This window comes from Polypterus senegalus, chromosome 9 (assembly GCF_016835505.1).
Source record: "Polypterus senegalus isolate Bchr_013 chromosome 9, ASM1683550v1, whole genome shotgun sequence".
Taxonomy (NCBI): Eukaryota; Metazoa; Chordata; class Cladistia; order Polypteriformes; family Polypteridae; genus Polypterus; species Polypterus senegalus.
In genome coordinates this window covers 70,218,903-70,235,065 of record NC_053162.1, presented here as the reverse complement: position 1 = coordinate 70,235,065, position 16,163 = coordinate 70,218,903, and the positions used below count along the sequence as shown (strand labels likewise).

The 16,163-nt window shown below is 38.1% G+C and overlaps 1 protein-coding gene across 2 annotated transcripts in view; it reads left to right on the top strand.

The window, feature by feature from the left end:
* Window positions 1–16,163, top strand: part of kifc3 (kinesin family member C3) — a 116,243-nt gene that overhangs the window by 77,636 nt on the left and 22,444 nt on the right. For both annotated transcript variants that reach the window (XM_039763215.1, XM_039763216.1), the window contains 3 exons: window positions 3,969–4,099; window positions 4,527–4,638; window positions 8,253–8,434. In XM_039763215.1, the coding sequence (XP_039619149.1) occupies window positions 3,969–4,099; window positions 4,527–4,638; window positions 8,253–8,434 (425 nt within the window). The remainder of the gene's footprint in view (window positions 1–3,968; window positions 4,100–4,526; window positions 4,639–8,252; window positions 8,435–16,163) is intronic.

Sequence of the window (16,163 nt, the reverse complement as noted above, 5' to 3'; positions counted from 1 at the left end):
CCCCATGGCCACATACTCAGCCCTGTCTGTGAGATAGAACTCAAACCACTCCAGAGCAGTGCCAGATAGTCCAATTATATAGTGGAGATGATGGAGGAGAATATTATGGTCTACTGTATCAAATGCAGCTGTGAGATCCAGAAGGATAAGGAGTGATGGAGAGCCCTGGTCAGCAGCCATCAGGAGGTCATTGGTGACTCTGACCAGTGCTATGAGGAGATCGGAAACCAGATTGCATTTTTTGAGGTGATCCTGAAGCTGGAACAAAAACAACCTTTTCCAAAACCTTAGACAAAAATGGAAGGTTGGAAGTCGGACGATAGTTTGCTATCACTTCTGGATCCAAAGAGGATTTTTTTAAAATGAGGTGTAATTTTTGAGGTTTTCAAGGCCTGTGGTACTAAGCGGCTCTGGAGAGAGTGATTAATGATATCAGCAATAAGAGGGCTTAAATCCGATACATGACACGACCAGAGCTGCGGGCCTTTTCGAGGTAAGTGTACCCAGGAGGGCAGGACTCATTTAAAACTGAGTATACCTCTGAATTATGCCAGGTCTCAGTCAAACAAATAATGTCAATCCCCCTGTCTACAATATGATTATAAATTAGACAGGATTTATTTGTCAGGGACTGAACATTAAAAAGTTCCACTTCGATAATTAGCGAGATGTTGCTTTTAGCCAGAGGACGAAGAAAGCTGAAACCCACTCCAGGCTCTCCAGGTATTCACTGATTAGTGGTGCTATGCCTCAATACTGTTTATGGAGCCATACAAGCAGTTACTTCTGTGGCAGCCATATAGATCCATTACTATAGGAAATTACGGAGATTATGCAAGCAGTTATGTAGCAGCGAAGAAGCTTATTATGAAGTACCTACCTCCCTATTCTCCATTATGATGGACAGGTAGCTGTGGGGTTGCATGGGCCTTTAATAGAAGGCTGGAGTCCAGCAGTACTGGAAAATCTGGGGCTGTTAGGCAGAACTTGGACAGGGTCTCCCCTGGATTTCCTAACCTTTTTCCTGACTGAGAAATGGTAGCCAGGCTTCAAACAGATATAGTCCCAGGCTAGTACTTAAAAGGCTGTCCTACTTATAAGCCAGTGGTATTTAGAGTAGAGGATTTATTTTAGTTTTTAATTTGCATTCCGTCTCTATTATTCTATGTACTTTTATTTTTACATTTTTGTAATGTTTTTTTTTTTTTTTTCTTGTTTAAATTTACATTTATCTTCTTGACTTTGTGGGTCCTCAGTTTACTCAAGAATGCTCGCTTTGGCTTTCTAGACTCTAGACTCTGGCTTTCGGAGTTGTGCCAAGCAGCTCCTCTTATACAAAACCCAGGAGTACTTCTGGTGTCCTACATGTCTGGTGTGGGAGCACTTCAAACAAAGTAGGGGCCCCCAGTCCCCGCGGCATCCACAGAATCCAACAGGACTGAGTCAAAGAACTCCAGTTCCCATGATGTCCTGTGGGAAACCATGGTGCTCCCGCAACCCAGGCAGGCTGCCACGTAGCGGTCTGAGGGACACAATGCCCTGTGAATGCTGTTTCATCGTGCCCTTCGAGGTAGAGGGCGTCCTGGCTGTGTAAGGCTCCCAGCCATCTCTCTCAAGCTGTAAACAAAAATTGCACTGTTGCTTTAAAGTCAGAAAGCGTACGAAATATTAGTATCAGTGTCAAAAGAAGATGTTCTCCAGGATGGATTTTAAAATCAGCAGTGGGGTTGATGCATGAATTGCGTTCTGTGATGTCCAGATGGAATGGCATCTCTTTTTGTGATGTTGCTCTCTTGTCTTAGATTGGCCATTCTTTACGGTAAAAAATCACATGGGATTCTGGACCTTGTGGTGCTACACACAAATGATTGGCTAGCTATTCTGGTAATGGATAACTTTGTCTCAAAACCTTGGTCCTAGTCTTTCAACTGTGCAATCTTGTACTGTACTTATTTTCTTTACCATTAACTTGTAAATTGTCTGGTCATTCTAAACCAAGATTATATACTTAGATAAATGAGAAAGAAAAAATTTATAGAGATAAAATCTGCATGAAAGAGTTGCAAAAGAGCTAATTTATTGTTTATTGCAGTTGTCTAAAAAACTTGTAATTAAGGAAGATTACGGCAGCTTTTTAATATAGTGCCTGCATTTTCAGAATTATGATTTTTATACCTCTAGGACACTGGCAGTCTACTCAGATAGCTCTTGCCTTGAACTCGTTGTAACCAGGTGTGATTTTTAGAATTATATAAATTTGAAACTTTTGTTCAGGTCTTCTCAATATTGAATCAAAATAATATTATTAAAAATATGTTAGAATAATATGTTGGAATATGTTTATGAAGGTTTGAATTTTAATGTGACAGAATCATGTCACCTGGTATAAAATTATTTTCTTTTTTCAGTACTCTTTGAGAAGTAAAATATGTACAGTATTTAAATATGCTATATAAATGGGGGTTGAGAAAAGGAGCTGTAATTTCTTAAAATGATTTTTGAGAAGTATATAGTGTGGTGCTTCGTGCTACCGGTAATGCTAAGTCCATCCTCATGGGTTCTTTCAGTATTTAGCTGAAATTATATAGTGCTCAAAAAATTAAGGGAACACTTAAATCATACATCAGATATCAATGAACAAAATACTTAAGTGGAAAATCTTTACTCAGTAAATCTGTGTAATTTGTTGAGTACAAAATGATGTAACAGTGGTTAATAATAACCAGAATTACCAACCCATTGATTTTCGATGTGATATTAAATCCAGCCCTCAAAATCAAAAATTGCAATCACAAGCTGAATTTTATCACAGTAGCTCATAATATGACTCAGTAGTGTGTCTGGCCCCCACATGCCTGTATGTACTCCTGACAATGTATGGGCATGCTCCTGATAAAGTGGAGGATGGTGTCCTGGAGGATTTCCTCCCTGACCTGGATGAGGGCATCAGTTAGCTCCTGGACGATTTGTGGTGCTACTTGGTGGAATCAGATGCACCAATACATAACATCCCAGAGGTTCTCAATTAAATTCAGGTCTGGGGAACGTGTGGGCCAGTCAATGGCATCAATGTGTTTCTCATCCAGGCTCATTGAGCTGCACGATGATGGGCTGTAAGCAAAGGTCCAATAAGAGGACATTGGGCCCTAATGGAGTCTAGTCTGATAGTTTGGTCTGAAACATGCACACCAGTAGCCAGCTGGAAGGCTCTGGCAATGCTCCTCCTTTTTGTTCTCGCACAAAAGAGCAAGTATAGGTCCTGCTGCTGGTTTGATGCCCTTTTGCCACCCTATCCAACTCTGCTTGTGTAACGACTCGTCTTTAGGTATCTCGTCCATGTTCTTGAGACTGTGCTGGGGGACACAGCAAACACTCTTGCGACAAAGTATGGATGTGCCATCCTCGAGGAACTGGACTACCTGTGAAGGCTGAATGGGCTGCAGGTATTGCTCCATGCTACCAGTAGTGACAAGGACACTAGAAAAACACAAAACTAGAGAAGAATCAGCCAGGAAAGATAAAGAGAAAGCATTTGTCTATGGCTACCACCTGTAAAACCATTCCCTTTTTGATGGTTGTCTTGCTGTTGCCTTTCCAGTGCACCTGTTTTTTTTTACTTTCATTTGCACCAAAGCAAGTGAAGTTGATTGAGAATCACTTGTACTTTCTAGCTGGACAGATTGATATCCCTGAAGCTTAACTGACTTGGCGTTATACTGTGATGATTAAGTGTTCCCTTAATTTTTTTAGCAGTGCATTTATGTTCTTTTTATCAGTGATGTTTTATTTTTTTTCTAGCAAAGCATATCAAATCAACTGTTTGTGATACTACGTAAATAGAGACATGGGAAATGGAAGCATAATTTTCTGTTTCTAGCTGTTTAAATTTGATTTAGCCTTTTATATAATGCTAACTATTTTGTTCATATTTTACATTGTTTTGTAATTTATACTGTATTTCCACTCAGGGGTGCGTGCTAACCTTATGACACTTCAGCCAGCTTTGCGGACTCTAACAAGTGATTATAATAGTTTAAAAAGACAAGTGCAGGATTTTCCCAGCCTTTTGGAGAGAGCCATTGGAGATGCAAAGCAGGAGGTGAGTGAAAGCTCTCTTAGTATTTTGTTAAGTGAAATGCAAAGGCAATCCCACAGCAAGAAATTAAAGCAAAAAAAGAATTCATTTAAAAGTATTGTTTTTTTTCCCCATTTATGAGACTGTAAATCTGAAAATGTGATGATGGAATAAGAATTTGTAGTATATGTTTGCATTACCCATAGTCTGAAGGAAGACTGTCATTAGAGTTAAGTCATTTTTTATATATCTGCTCTCTGATTTGTATGTTACAATGGTTGTCTTTGCCAAAAGTGAGGCCTTTAAGAAAATGCAAGTTTTTCTATATATTCAGTTTATGCTGTATTTATAGACTACATTTTCATTGGAACAGTTCATAAAATCATTTGAGTTTTGTTTTCTGTTTTTGATTTTTAATTAAACCAGTATGCTTCAATTGATTTTTTCGTAGATCTGCCAGGTTATTGAAAAAGTGAACAGTGTTAATCAAGAGCTGCTACGTAAATATAAACGAGAGATGGCTCTTCGTAAAAAGTGTCACAATGAACTTGTTAGACTAAAAGGTGAGAACTTCTGGAAATATTCATTGCTTACTAATGAAAAGAGCATGTAACAAACACATTCTGCTTGTAATGAATCAAGCTTTACTGTGAGATGCATGTAAACAGTAGGTATATACTTTTATATCAGTTTAGTGTTTAATAATTATCAACGTAGAACATTTTCCTTGCAACATGTTTTAAAGTTCTTCCCTGACTTTGCAATGAATCCAGTTTTTTGCTATTAAGCCAACTTTAACATTTTATTCAGCAAATTATAATTCATAATTACTACCACTATTTCTTAAATATAAGTTGAGAAATTCTTCTTCTTTTGGCTGCACATGTTAGTTGTTGCCACAGTGGATAATCTTTTTCCATATCTTCCAGCCCTCTGCATTTTGCTCTGTCACACCCACCATCTGCATGTCCTCTTTTCCCAAATCCATAAACCTCCTTTTAGGCTTTCCCCTTTTCCTCTTGCCTGACAGCTCCATCCCTAACATACTTCTCCCAATATACCTTGAATCTCTCCTCTGCACATGTCCAAACCAACGCAATCTCGCCTCTCTAGCTTTGTCTCCAAACCGTCCAACATGAGCTGACTCTCTAATGTACTCGGTCTTAATCCTTTCCATCCTCATTACACCCAGTGCAAATCTCAACATCATTAACTCTGCCACCTCCAGCTCCGTTTCCTGTCTTTTTGTCAGCACCTCCTTGTCCAACCATACAACTTAGCTGGTCTCACTGCTGTCTTGTAGACTTTCCTTTACACTCTTGCTGATATCTGTCTGTCAAAAATCACTCCTAAAACTCTTCTTACCCTCTCTTCCACACTCCCCATTAACTCTGTACTTTTGATCCTGGGAATTTAAACTCATCCACTTTTGCCAACTCTACTCCCTGCATCCTCATCATTCCTCTGACCTCCCTTTTATTCACACACATTTATTCTGTGTTGGTCCTACTGACCTTCATTCCTCTCCTCTCTAGGGCATATCTCCACCTTTCCAGGGTCTCCTCGACCTCCTCCCTACAGATCACAGTGTCATCCGAAAATGTCATAGTCATGGGGATTCTTGTCTAATCTCCTCTGTCAGCCTGTCCATCACCATTGCAAATAAGAAAGAGCTCAGAGTAGATCCCTGATATAATCCCACCTCCACCTTTTAAACACATCTGTCACTTCTACCGCAAACATCACTATTGTCTCACTTCACTCGTATATATCTTGTACCACTCTTACATACCTCTCTGCCACTCCTGACTTCCACATACAATACCACAAATCCTCTCTAGGCCCCCTGTCATATGGATTCTCAGAGTCCACAAATACACATGCAACTCCTTTCAGCTTTGTCTTTTCCATCAACAACCTCAAAGCAAACATCACATCTTTAGTGCTCTTACTTGGCATGAAACCATCCTACTGCTCACTAGTCATCACCTTCCTTCTTAACCTAGTTTCCACTACTCTTTCCCATAACTTCATACTGTGGCTGATCAGTTTTATCCTTCTGTAGTTACTATTAACATCATAATACAGACCCCCATCCAATGCCGCCTAACTATGCTTTCCCATGCCACCACTTTGCAGTCTCCACTCTCCATCAGATTGACCATCCACCACAGGGTATAATCCACCTGTGTGCATCTTCCTCCACTCTTGTATGCCCCCCTGTGTTCCTTCCTCATCGTAAAATATGTATTCACTACAGCCATGTCCATCTTTTTTGCAAAATCCACTAATATTTGACCTTCTGCATTTCTCTCCTTGACACCATACCTACCCATCACCTCCTCATCCCCTCTGGTACCTTCACCAACATATCCATTGAAATCTGCTCCATTCACCACTCTCTCTCGCTTGGGTATACTCTGCACCACTTTATCCAACTCACTCCAGATTTTGAGGCATATGCACTAGTAACATTCATCATCACACCTTCAATCTCCAGCTTCATTATCGACACTCTGTCCGATTAGCTTCGCACCACCAAAACACTCTTGACGTACTGTTCCTTCATGATAACCCTTACTCCATTTCTCCTAAATCTACACCATGGTAGAATAATTTGAACCTGTCTCTGATACACCTGGCTTTACTCCCCTTCCATCTAGTCTCTTGCATGAACAATATATCATCCTTCTTTCTCTCCATCATATCGACTAACTTTCTCCCTTTACCAGTCATACTGCCAACATTCAATGATCATACCCTCACTTCCACTCTTCTAACCTTCCTCCTCTCCTCCTGCCTCCAGACATGCCTCCCCCCCTCTTCTTCGGCCAACAGTAGCCCAATTTCCACCAGCACCCTGTTGGCTAACAGTACTGATGTGATGGGGGGTCATTGTTAACCCAGGTCCCATCCGATCCAGTATGGAAATCTGTATTGTTGCCCGCATACTGATCTGGCAAATGTTTACACCGGATACCCTCCCTGATGTAACCCTCCCAAATTATCCGGGTTTGGGACTGGCGCAAAGAAACACACTAATTTGTGCATCCCCTGTGACTGGGTTAATATAAATTGAGAACACTTTCCATTAAAAAAAAAAAAAAAAATCCCAGTAAATTTCACCATGATTGCCATCAGTAACTGTATTTTGTTAGTGAATAAAAAAGATGATAATTGACAGTTTTCATCATTAAAATTACTAACAATGCAAATAAAGTGAACAGGAAAAATAAGAATCCAATTCCATTAAGCCATGGGAGCAGAGTGCATTCAGTAATTTTTATTTCTAAACAAAAATGGAAACGAGCCATCTGTGTATATAAGGATTTCAAATTAGCTAGTACTATTATGAAATTAAAAAGGCACATAATGATTAGACAAAAAGTGATATAATGACATTTCACTTACTGAACATGCCAAAAAGAGTACAAATGTTCTTATTTATCATGTATAGATTTATCCTTCTAAGGAAAATCAAAATTTAAAATTAGTCTGTGTTGAAATCATTTCTGAAACTGCTCCCAATGTCATCATCTTACAACGATAACCAGTCTTGTTTTTCATGCCTGCACTCAGTTTGTAATTTGTGGTCATGGTCAAATTTTCATTTTGTTTATTTAATGTTCCATTGTGCCGTTTGTAATGAGACTGTTCAAATCAAATATTTGTTGCAAGAAGAAGCAAAGCAGTGTAAAAGGAAATGTTAGCTCAAAACAATGGACTGCAAATGGGTTAAAAGTTTTGCAAATGGCGGAAAAAGTCTGTTTAATCAAGACCATTTAGGTTAACAAATTTAGAAGTGTTTGGAATAGACATTGGATTATGTTTAGAAATATTACTAAATTTAAATATTATTTTTGAGTTCGTAATAATAAACTGCATTCACGTTTGATTTTCCATTTTGTTTGTTTAAATGTAATAACAAAGCGTATGGTATCTACAGTATTTTTAAATTGCAGCATTACTTTAAATTTGGAAGGAGACCCAAAACATTTGTCTTCCCCATGAACATGTATACATTTCACTAAATTACTTGGATTTTGTTAGATACAAGTTTGTGTTGTCAGAATATGTGTTAACTCCAGAAACGTTACATTTTATTCATGAAAACCTAATTTAATGAAGTGTAATGGCATTTGTTTTTTATTTTATTTTTTATTTTTTCTCATTTTAGGGAACATTAGAGTATTCTGTAGAGTGCGACCACTTAATAAAGAAGATGGGGATGATGCAGATACCAAAAATGTTGTGGTATTTGATACAGATGATGATGCTGTTATGTATGTGGCACACAAGGGGAAATCAATGAACTTTGAGCTGGATAAAGTGTTTTCACCAGAAGCAACTCAAGAACATGTAAGAGTGTTTCAACAATGCTGTTACTATAAATATTATAGAAGAGACAGTACCATATGGTATTTGACAATACTTATTTGTGTATTTTGGTTGATGAAGTTTTTTTTCTTCAAAATGTTATGTTTTTAATAAAATGTATAGATTAAATATTTTGATTTTTACACCAAATTAAAATGCATGGCAACTGTGTTTGTCTTAAGTGAGTAGTAATTATATAAATTTTGACATAATTGCTACCATTTTGAAAGGGAAATTATTTATGTAATTATCTAATCTATACTAATAAAAGGCAAAGCCCTCACTCACTCACTCACTCACTCACTCACTCACTCACTCACTCACTCATCACTAATTCTCCAACTTCCCGTGTAGGTAGAAGGCTGAAATTTGGCAGGCTCATTCCTTACAGCTTACTTACAAAAGTTGGGCAGGTTTCATTTAGAAATTCTACGCCTAATGGTCATAACTGGAAGGTATTTTTCTCCATTAACTGTAATGGAGTTGAGCGGGAATGATGTGGGGGGGCGGAGTTTCGTGTGACATCATCACGCCTCTCACGTAATCACGTGAACTGACTGTCAACGCAGTGCGTAGAAAACCAGGAAGACCTCCAAAAAGCGCTTAAGAAAACATGCATTATATAATTGAGAAGGCAGCGAAACAATAAGAAGCGAGCGAGTGACATATACTACCATATTCATGACTGATGCTACCTCGGAAAGAAAGCAAGGTGTAAACCTAAACTTTAAATTAAGTTCATAGACAGGCTACCGCTGGCGTTTCACATGCCCACAGGTAATGCGGGATACTAGTTTAATGAGAGGACGCAGGATATAAACGAGAGTTTTGATCACTTTATAACTAAGTTAAAATTGTAGGTGAAGGGGTGTGCTTATGCAAATTCCGAGACTGTGTTTGTGGGGATTGACAGTTAAAGGCGGGTGGGGAGTCACGTCATCATCTCCCTCCCATTCATCTCATTTGGCTCTGAGCTGAGCTCCAGCTAACGCCGTCTTCCGAAGCAACTTCGTCAGACTGCCACCAAATACTCACAGAAAAATCCACAAGTTAATACACACGCTGTCTCTATAGAGTTTCTCCACACTGAATCCTCCAGGCACTACTTACAAAAGGTTACATTGACAATCGTGTTACGTTATTTTTAAAATCTTTCCTTTTCTTAGCACAAGCACAGCTGAGAAGCTTCGATGCATGTGCTTCATAACGCGTTAAAAAATAATGCATTTATTCACACTTTGCATTACAAGCAAAGGGGAGCTTTTGTCAATGCATGATTTCCTGGTACACCGATTACTTTGATCAGCGCATCCCAATTCATTTTACCCTCGCACCAACTTGGTTTGAGAAGAAGTATGAAAAAATATGAGGTTAACACAGAAAAACAGATCACCAATTCAAGCTTTATGAATAATCGATTCGCCATCAATAATTGTTTTGGTAAAGCCATCCTCCTTCCATTTTATAATTTTTCCGCCACTAGCCGTGGTTAAATGAACGGTAAATAAAGTAAGAGCAAAGCGAGGGTGACTTATTTAAGCAGGCATATATATGACACCAACACTCATGACAATGTCAATCATGTTACGTTATTATTAAAATGTTTCCTTTTCTTTTCATTACTTCTTTAACACACTACTTCTCCACTGCGAGGGGCGGGTATTTTGATATATATATATATATATATATATATATATATATATATATATATATATATATATATATATATATATATATATATATATATATATATATATATATATATATATATATGAATGACCTCCAAAGACCGCTGAGACTTGATATCATGAACGTGTCTGCAAAAACTGTGGTCTCCTGCCCTGCAAAAGTCGAGCAGCCAGCGCGTGCATAGCTGTGCCAGCCTTTGAGACGCTGACTGCGCTTCTGCCTTAAGTCAAAGTGAGCACTTTTAATTTTTTTCATCCTCCCCCAGCTATAGCCCAGACAAGTGCAAACACGGGACCCCTTTTGTACACCACGGCAAAATAATATTAAGGCGATTCACACTTTCTTTTGCACGTATACGATTATGAGGTTCTCACCCGGATTATGAAGACACGCACACGAGTGGAGGACTGACACTGCCATCACAGCCGATTAATAGCGAGGACGTCTCACCAGTCTACACAAGACCCACGCGACTGTCCCCAAAAGGCGATCATAACGTCAGCGAACACATCTCTCTATACTATATAAAAGAAAAAGGCAACTTTCCTTTCTTTACACCTTTTTTCCTTTTATCCCAAACCAAAGCCTTTCTCGCTTAACACTGCAGAGGACACAAAACTAATTTTCTTTAAATGCCGGTAAGGCACATTACCAGAGGCACAAATTTGAACGTTCACATAGAAAATGTAATTTCTATACCACAACCGTCGTGTAGCGCCTTTCAAAAGGGATCTACTACCGAGAGATGATCCATATATATTTTAGCTGCTGATAGTTACTTACCTGTTGTGTTACACCGTCTTTAAAATGTAGTTTACCCGCAACCACTCCAGTAGTGCTCAATGTACCTGTACTTCTTAAAAACGTTAATGTTTTACTGTTTAATAACTTAGACTATATTTTATTATTTCTCCCTTGCACTCAGTGACCAAACCTATACACACACATATAGACATACAAACATACACACAAGTATATGTATGTGTATATATATACACACATACACACACAAACACACATACACACACACACACACACATACATACATACATACATACACACATACATATATATAATTTGTGTGTGTGTATGTATGTGTGTGTGTATATGATGTAGATAGGTATGTGTATATATATATATATATATATATATATATATATATATATATGTATATATATATATATGTGTGTATATATAGATATGTAGATATGTGATATGTATATATATGACAGCAGCAATGCAAGCTGTGAGAAAACAGTAAAAAGGAGGCGTGTCAGACGTCGTGGTACATTTTCTGATGCAGCTAGACGAAAAAAACTTTGTGACGCTGCCGCCAAATACACAAAACAATTACTTTGACAATCATGTTACATTATTTTTAAAATGTTTCCTTTTCTTTTTCATAACTTCTTTAACACACTACTTCTCGCTGCCAAGCTGTGTGTGTGTATATATATATATATATATATATATATATATATATATATATATATATATATATATATATATATATATATATATATATATATATATATATATATATATATATATATAGATATATATATATATATATATATATATATAGATATATATATATATATATATATATATAGAGATAGATAGATAGATAGATATGAGAACAACACTCATATCAATGACAAAACAATTACATTAACAATCATGTTACGTTATTTTTTAAATTTTTCCTTTTCTTTTTCGTACCTTCTTTAACACACTACTTTTCCGCTGCGAAGCGCGGGTATTCTGCTAGTATATATATATATAATTCACTAAGGCAAGACACCCATGGAAAGCACGCCGGAAGGGACGTGGACTCACTAAGCCGCTGACAAGTAAGATACCTATGGCGCACGCAGGGAGGAGCCACGTCCACCAACTCCAAGACCATTGGATACGACGACAACTCACAGGGCCACGCCCACCAACTCGGGCACGACGACACAGAAAGAACGGCGTCGTTTATATTCGTCTGTTGTGGAGGCCTCATGTACCTCCCAGCCACCTTGACTGTTCATAGAGGCATGTTTCTTGCGGAGGTGAGTCGCCATATACAGCGTGTAAAACAGTTTGCGAGGGGTATCCCATGTGATCCTTAAAACAATCCTTTACAACTGAGGTTAAAACACAATTAAGTAAGCAATCTTTAAAAACCGAGTTTTCGGTTACGACGCACGACGCGTGCACCATAGCAAACTGTTTTACACGCTACATACAGCAATTCGCATCCGCGACAAACATGCGTCTTCTTCACTCACGGACAATTATATGTTGCTCTCTCCAGAGTTCCATCTTTTCATTCACTTTCTGTTGTATCCTCAAACCCTCCCTTTTTAGACAACTGTGTCTTTCCAGAAGTGTTCAACCATCAATAAATAATTATGCAGCATTTGTTATGCCGCAGGTTCACTATTGTAGTGTATTTCTCTCTCTCCAGAGTTCCATCTTTTCATTCACTTACTGTTGTATTCTCACACCAACCCATTTTAGACAACCGTGTCTTTCCAGAAGTGTTTAGCATTCAATAAATAATTATGCATGACATTTAGCGTGTGTCTACCCGGCGTGGGTAAGCCGTTGAAACCCATTTGAGCTGCAAACCGTGGAATTCCCACTAAGTGCGACTCACGCTCCCACTGGTTGCGTCCCTACCCTTTGTACACATCTCCCTCCCACCTCGCTACTACTGTGGTCAGGTGTCTTGGTGGATTATATATAGAAAAGCAGCCAATGACTCAAGTGACAAGTTGGAGGTGGGCACATGAGCGGGCAGTACATATTGAATGAGAATTCAGCAGACTAGCATGACGGAGGGAGCTGAATGGACGTCCTTCTCTCCTCCCGTTTCACACTCTGCACCGTGCACCCCCATCCCTCCGTCTGGCAAGAGAAGGTGCAATTGTGGTCCACCAGTTTTCAGTCACAGACGATTGTATGTTGGTTCGTTCCGTGCATTGTTACAATTTTTCTTTTCTTGCTGATTTATTACATTACCGATTTTTCAAATGTTAATTTTCTCCCTGTGCTTAAAAATCATTAAAAAAACCGGCCTGATTATGCGGCGTATGGTACGCTGCGGGTTGGCTAGTTATTTATATTCCATAATTTATGCCATTAATCATTACTAATCTACTGGGTAGCTAAATAAAAAAATTCAAACTAAAATGTACAATAGCTTACAATACCTATAGTATTTTAAAAGCTTCAAAAATGCCTTTCAGTATTTATATGGGTGACTCCGTTTACACAATTCACCCTGTCTATTATTAATTGCCTTTGTTAGAATGTTGCTTCTTTCACATAGTTTTCTCCATTCATTCTTCTATAGCTACACAGTGGGGAGCATATTGAATAAATATATCATATTCTGTCATCTGCACTGTGGTAGACAATAAAGAGAGAAGAAGCATTCTGTGTGATTGCACAATAAAGATTCATATATGAGAGCTGCCTACTTTCCAAACAGCAGATAGAGTTCTACAGCCTCCTCTTAAAAATTCATAGTAATCCACTTTCAGGACACCAACACTTTTATAACAGGTCCCATGACCTAACCCATATGCTGTTTTCAAGGAATGTATTCTCAAAACGGATAAAGGGACAAAGCTACACTATATTCCATTCTACACTTCTGACCCTCTGGGCTCAACACTCAAATCCCTGAAGTCTACGAAAAACTCGTAATGCCGGGCCACCTTAAATTCCTTCGCACTTCTTCATCAGCGTCTTTGTTTTGAAAGAGTGTCAAGTGGAATTGTATAGGATAAATAAAATATTATTTCGAATACATACATTTCATGTGTGTTCCATGTCTACAACGATCTACATAAACGGATTACAGGAAATGCGAGGCAAGAAATGTTGAACACATATCTAAAAGAGAAATGTTATAATAATGACAAAATGTTGATGTTACGTGAATAATGTGTGAAGATTGAAGACCAACTATCAAATAAATACTTTTGCAAAAGGTATAGCAAAACAAGTACGCCTTCTTTCAAGAATATAACTGAAGAAAAAAGAAATTTTTCAATTTACATGTCGCTGTCAATATGTAAAAATGAAAATCCCGGGTCTTTCCAGCATTTACCGTTATGAGTAGTGTCAATACAGTAGTAATAATTTTGTTAATTTCTTTGTCACTGTACAATAAAAGTACCATTCCTTATTGTATAACAGAAGGGCGAGGTTGTTGTTAAATGCTAAAATTCTACCGCCACCCCATCCCACACTTATCTCTGCGACTGTGTGGCATCTTGCTTGAACTTCAGTTGTAGCAACTCCGTTCTCTTTGAATTACTCCGTGAAATTGAAGCAGGTCAGTGACATGATATTCATGTTGGTGAAAGCTACTCTCCAATGGTAGGGATGCCAGACGTCCCTTATATATGGGACATGTCCCATATTTGATCATTTTCTACCGTTTCCCGTACTGGCCTTTCAGGGGCACCGAAATGTACCATATTTAGTTTATTTTCAAATTTCATAATAAAAATATATATTCTTACGGTACTTAGTTGTAACATTATAAGTAATTATACTTTCTTTTATCAAATTCTCTTGATGAAAATAACCCAAATGTAACGAAGAAACTAGTGTTTGCTGCCTTTTTGCAACTTGTTCAGTTGCTATTGTTGGCTGAGGATAGCGACACTGTTACTGTTTTTTTCCCCAGCCGCACTGCTGTGCAGTTCTGTATCAGCATTGCAACATACAGTGTCAACAAAGTGTGTTGTTACTGCTTGCCACAGCCCACTTTATTTTCTAACTGCCTGTATTAAATAATAATAATATTTCTCTGTTGTCCGTATTAAATAAATATTTTCAAATGATTTCACTTTTACAGAATTTTTTTTAGCTTGTATTAAATAATTTTCAAATGATTTTACTTTTGTTTTCCTCATAAGTTAAAAACATAAAGCAAGGATTTTAATGGGTTGTGTCTTTTTTATATCTATACTAATAAAAGGCAAAGCCCTCACTGACTCACTCACTCACTCACCACTAATTCTCCAACTTCCCGTGTAGGTAGAAGGCTGAAATTTGGCAGGCTCATTCCTTACAGCTTACTTACAAATGTTGGGCAGGTTTCATTTCGAAATTCTACGCGTAATGATCATAACTGAAACCTATTTTTCTCCATATACTGTAATGGACGTTAGCTCGATGGCCGTGGGGGGCAGAGCTGCGTGTGACATCTTCAAGGAAGAGCTCCCAAAGAGCGCTGAAGAAAAACGCTGAATACTTTATTTGCGAGATACAAGTTTAATGAGAAGACACGAGGTATAAATGAGACTTTGGATCACTTTGTAACGGAGTTAAAATTACTGTAGCGAGAAACGTTTAAGTGCCGGGTCTTAGCTAACATTAAATAAAGCTGTGGACATCTCAACATCACACAAGAGAGCAGTTCACGTGAACTGACTGAACGCAGTACGAGTGATCACTTCCATGCATCAAACCTGTTCAAAAAACGCATTACACAATTGACAAGATGATGGCTTTATATGTCGTTCGTTTATAAAACAGCGGAGGGTCTTATATGTGCAGGCAGTCAGCTAAAGAAGGGAATCAATAAATATGTATAATCGTAATAAATGAACAAAAAATAACGTACAAGCCGCGGATTAAATAAAGGAGATGGGTACCTGAACAGTAAAGTAAGTCTCGAATAGTTACACAATAACTATAAGAATCATAATAAACGAACAATAAAACAGTACAGAACCGCGAAGCAAGGGGAAACGATGGCCTTATGTGGTGTTCGTTTATAAAGTAGCGGAGAAGCAGTGTGAAGGCAGCTACACAAAAAAACAGCAGAGTGCCACACTCTGAATGTATTACTGGCATCACCATTATACCATCTGATCTCCCATTTCAATTGAAATGCCTCAAATTTCCAGTAAGGCTCTGCTTCGCAATGATAATTAATAAGTCGGGACAGACCCTACAAAAGGTTGCCATTGATTTAAGGCAAAATTGCTTTCTATTTTTATATATAGTA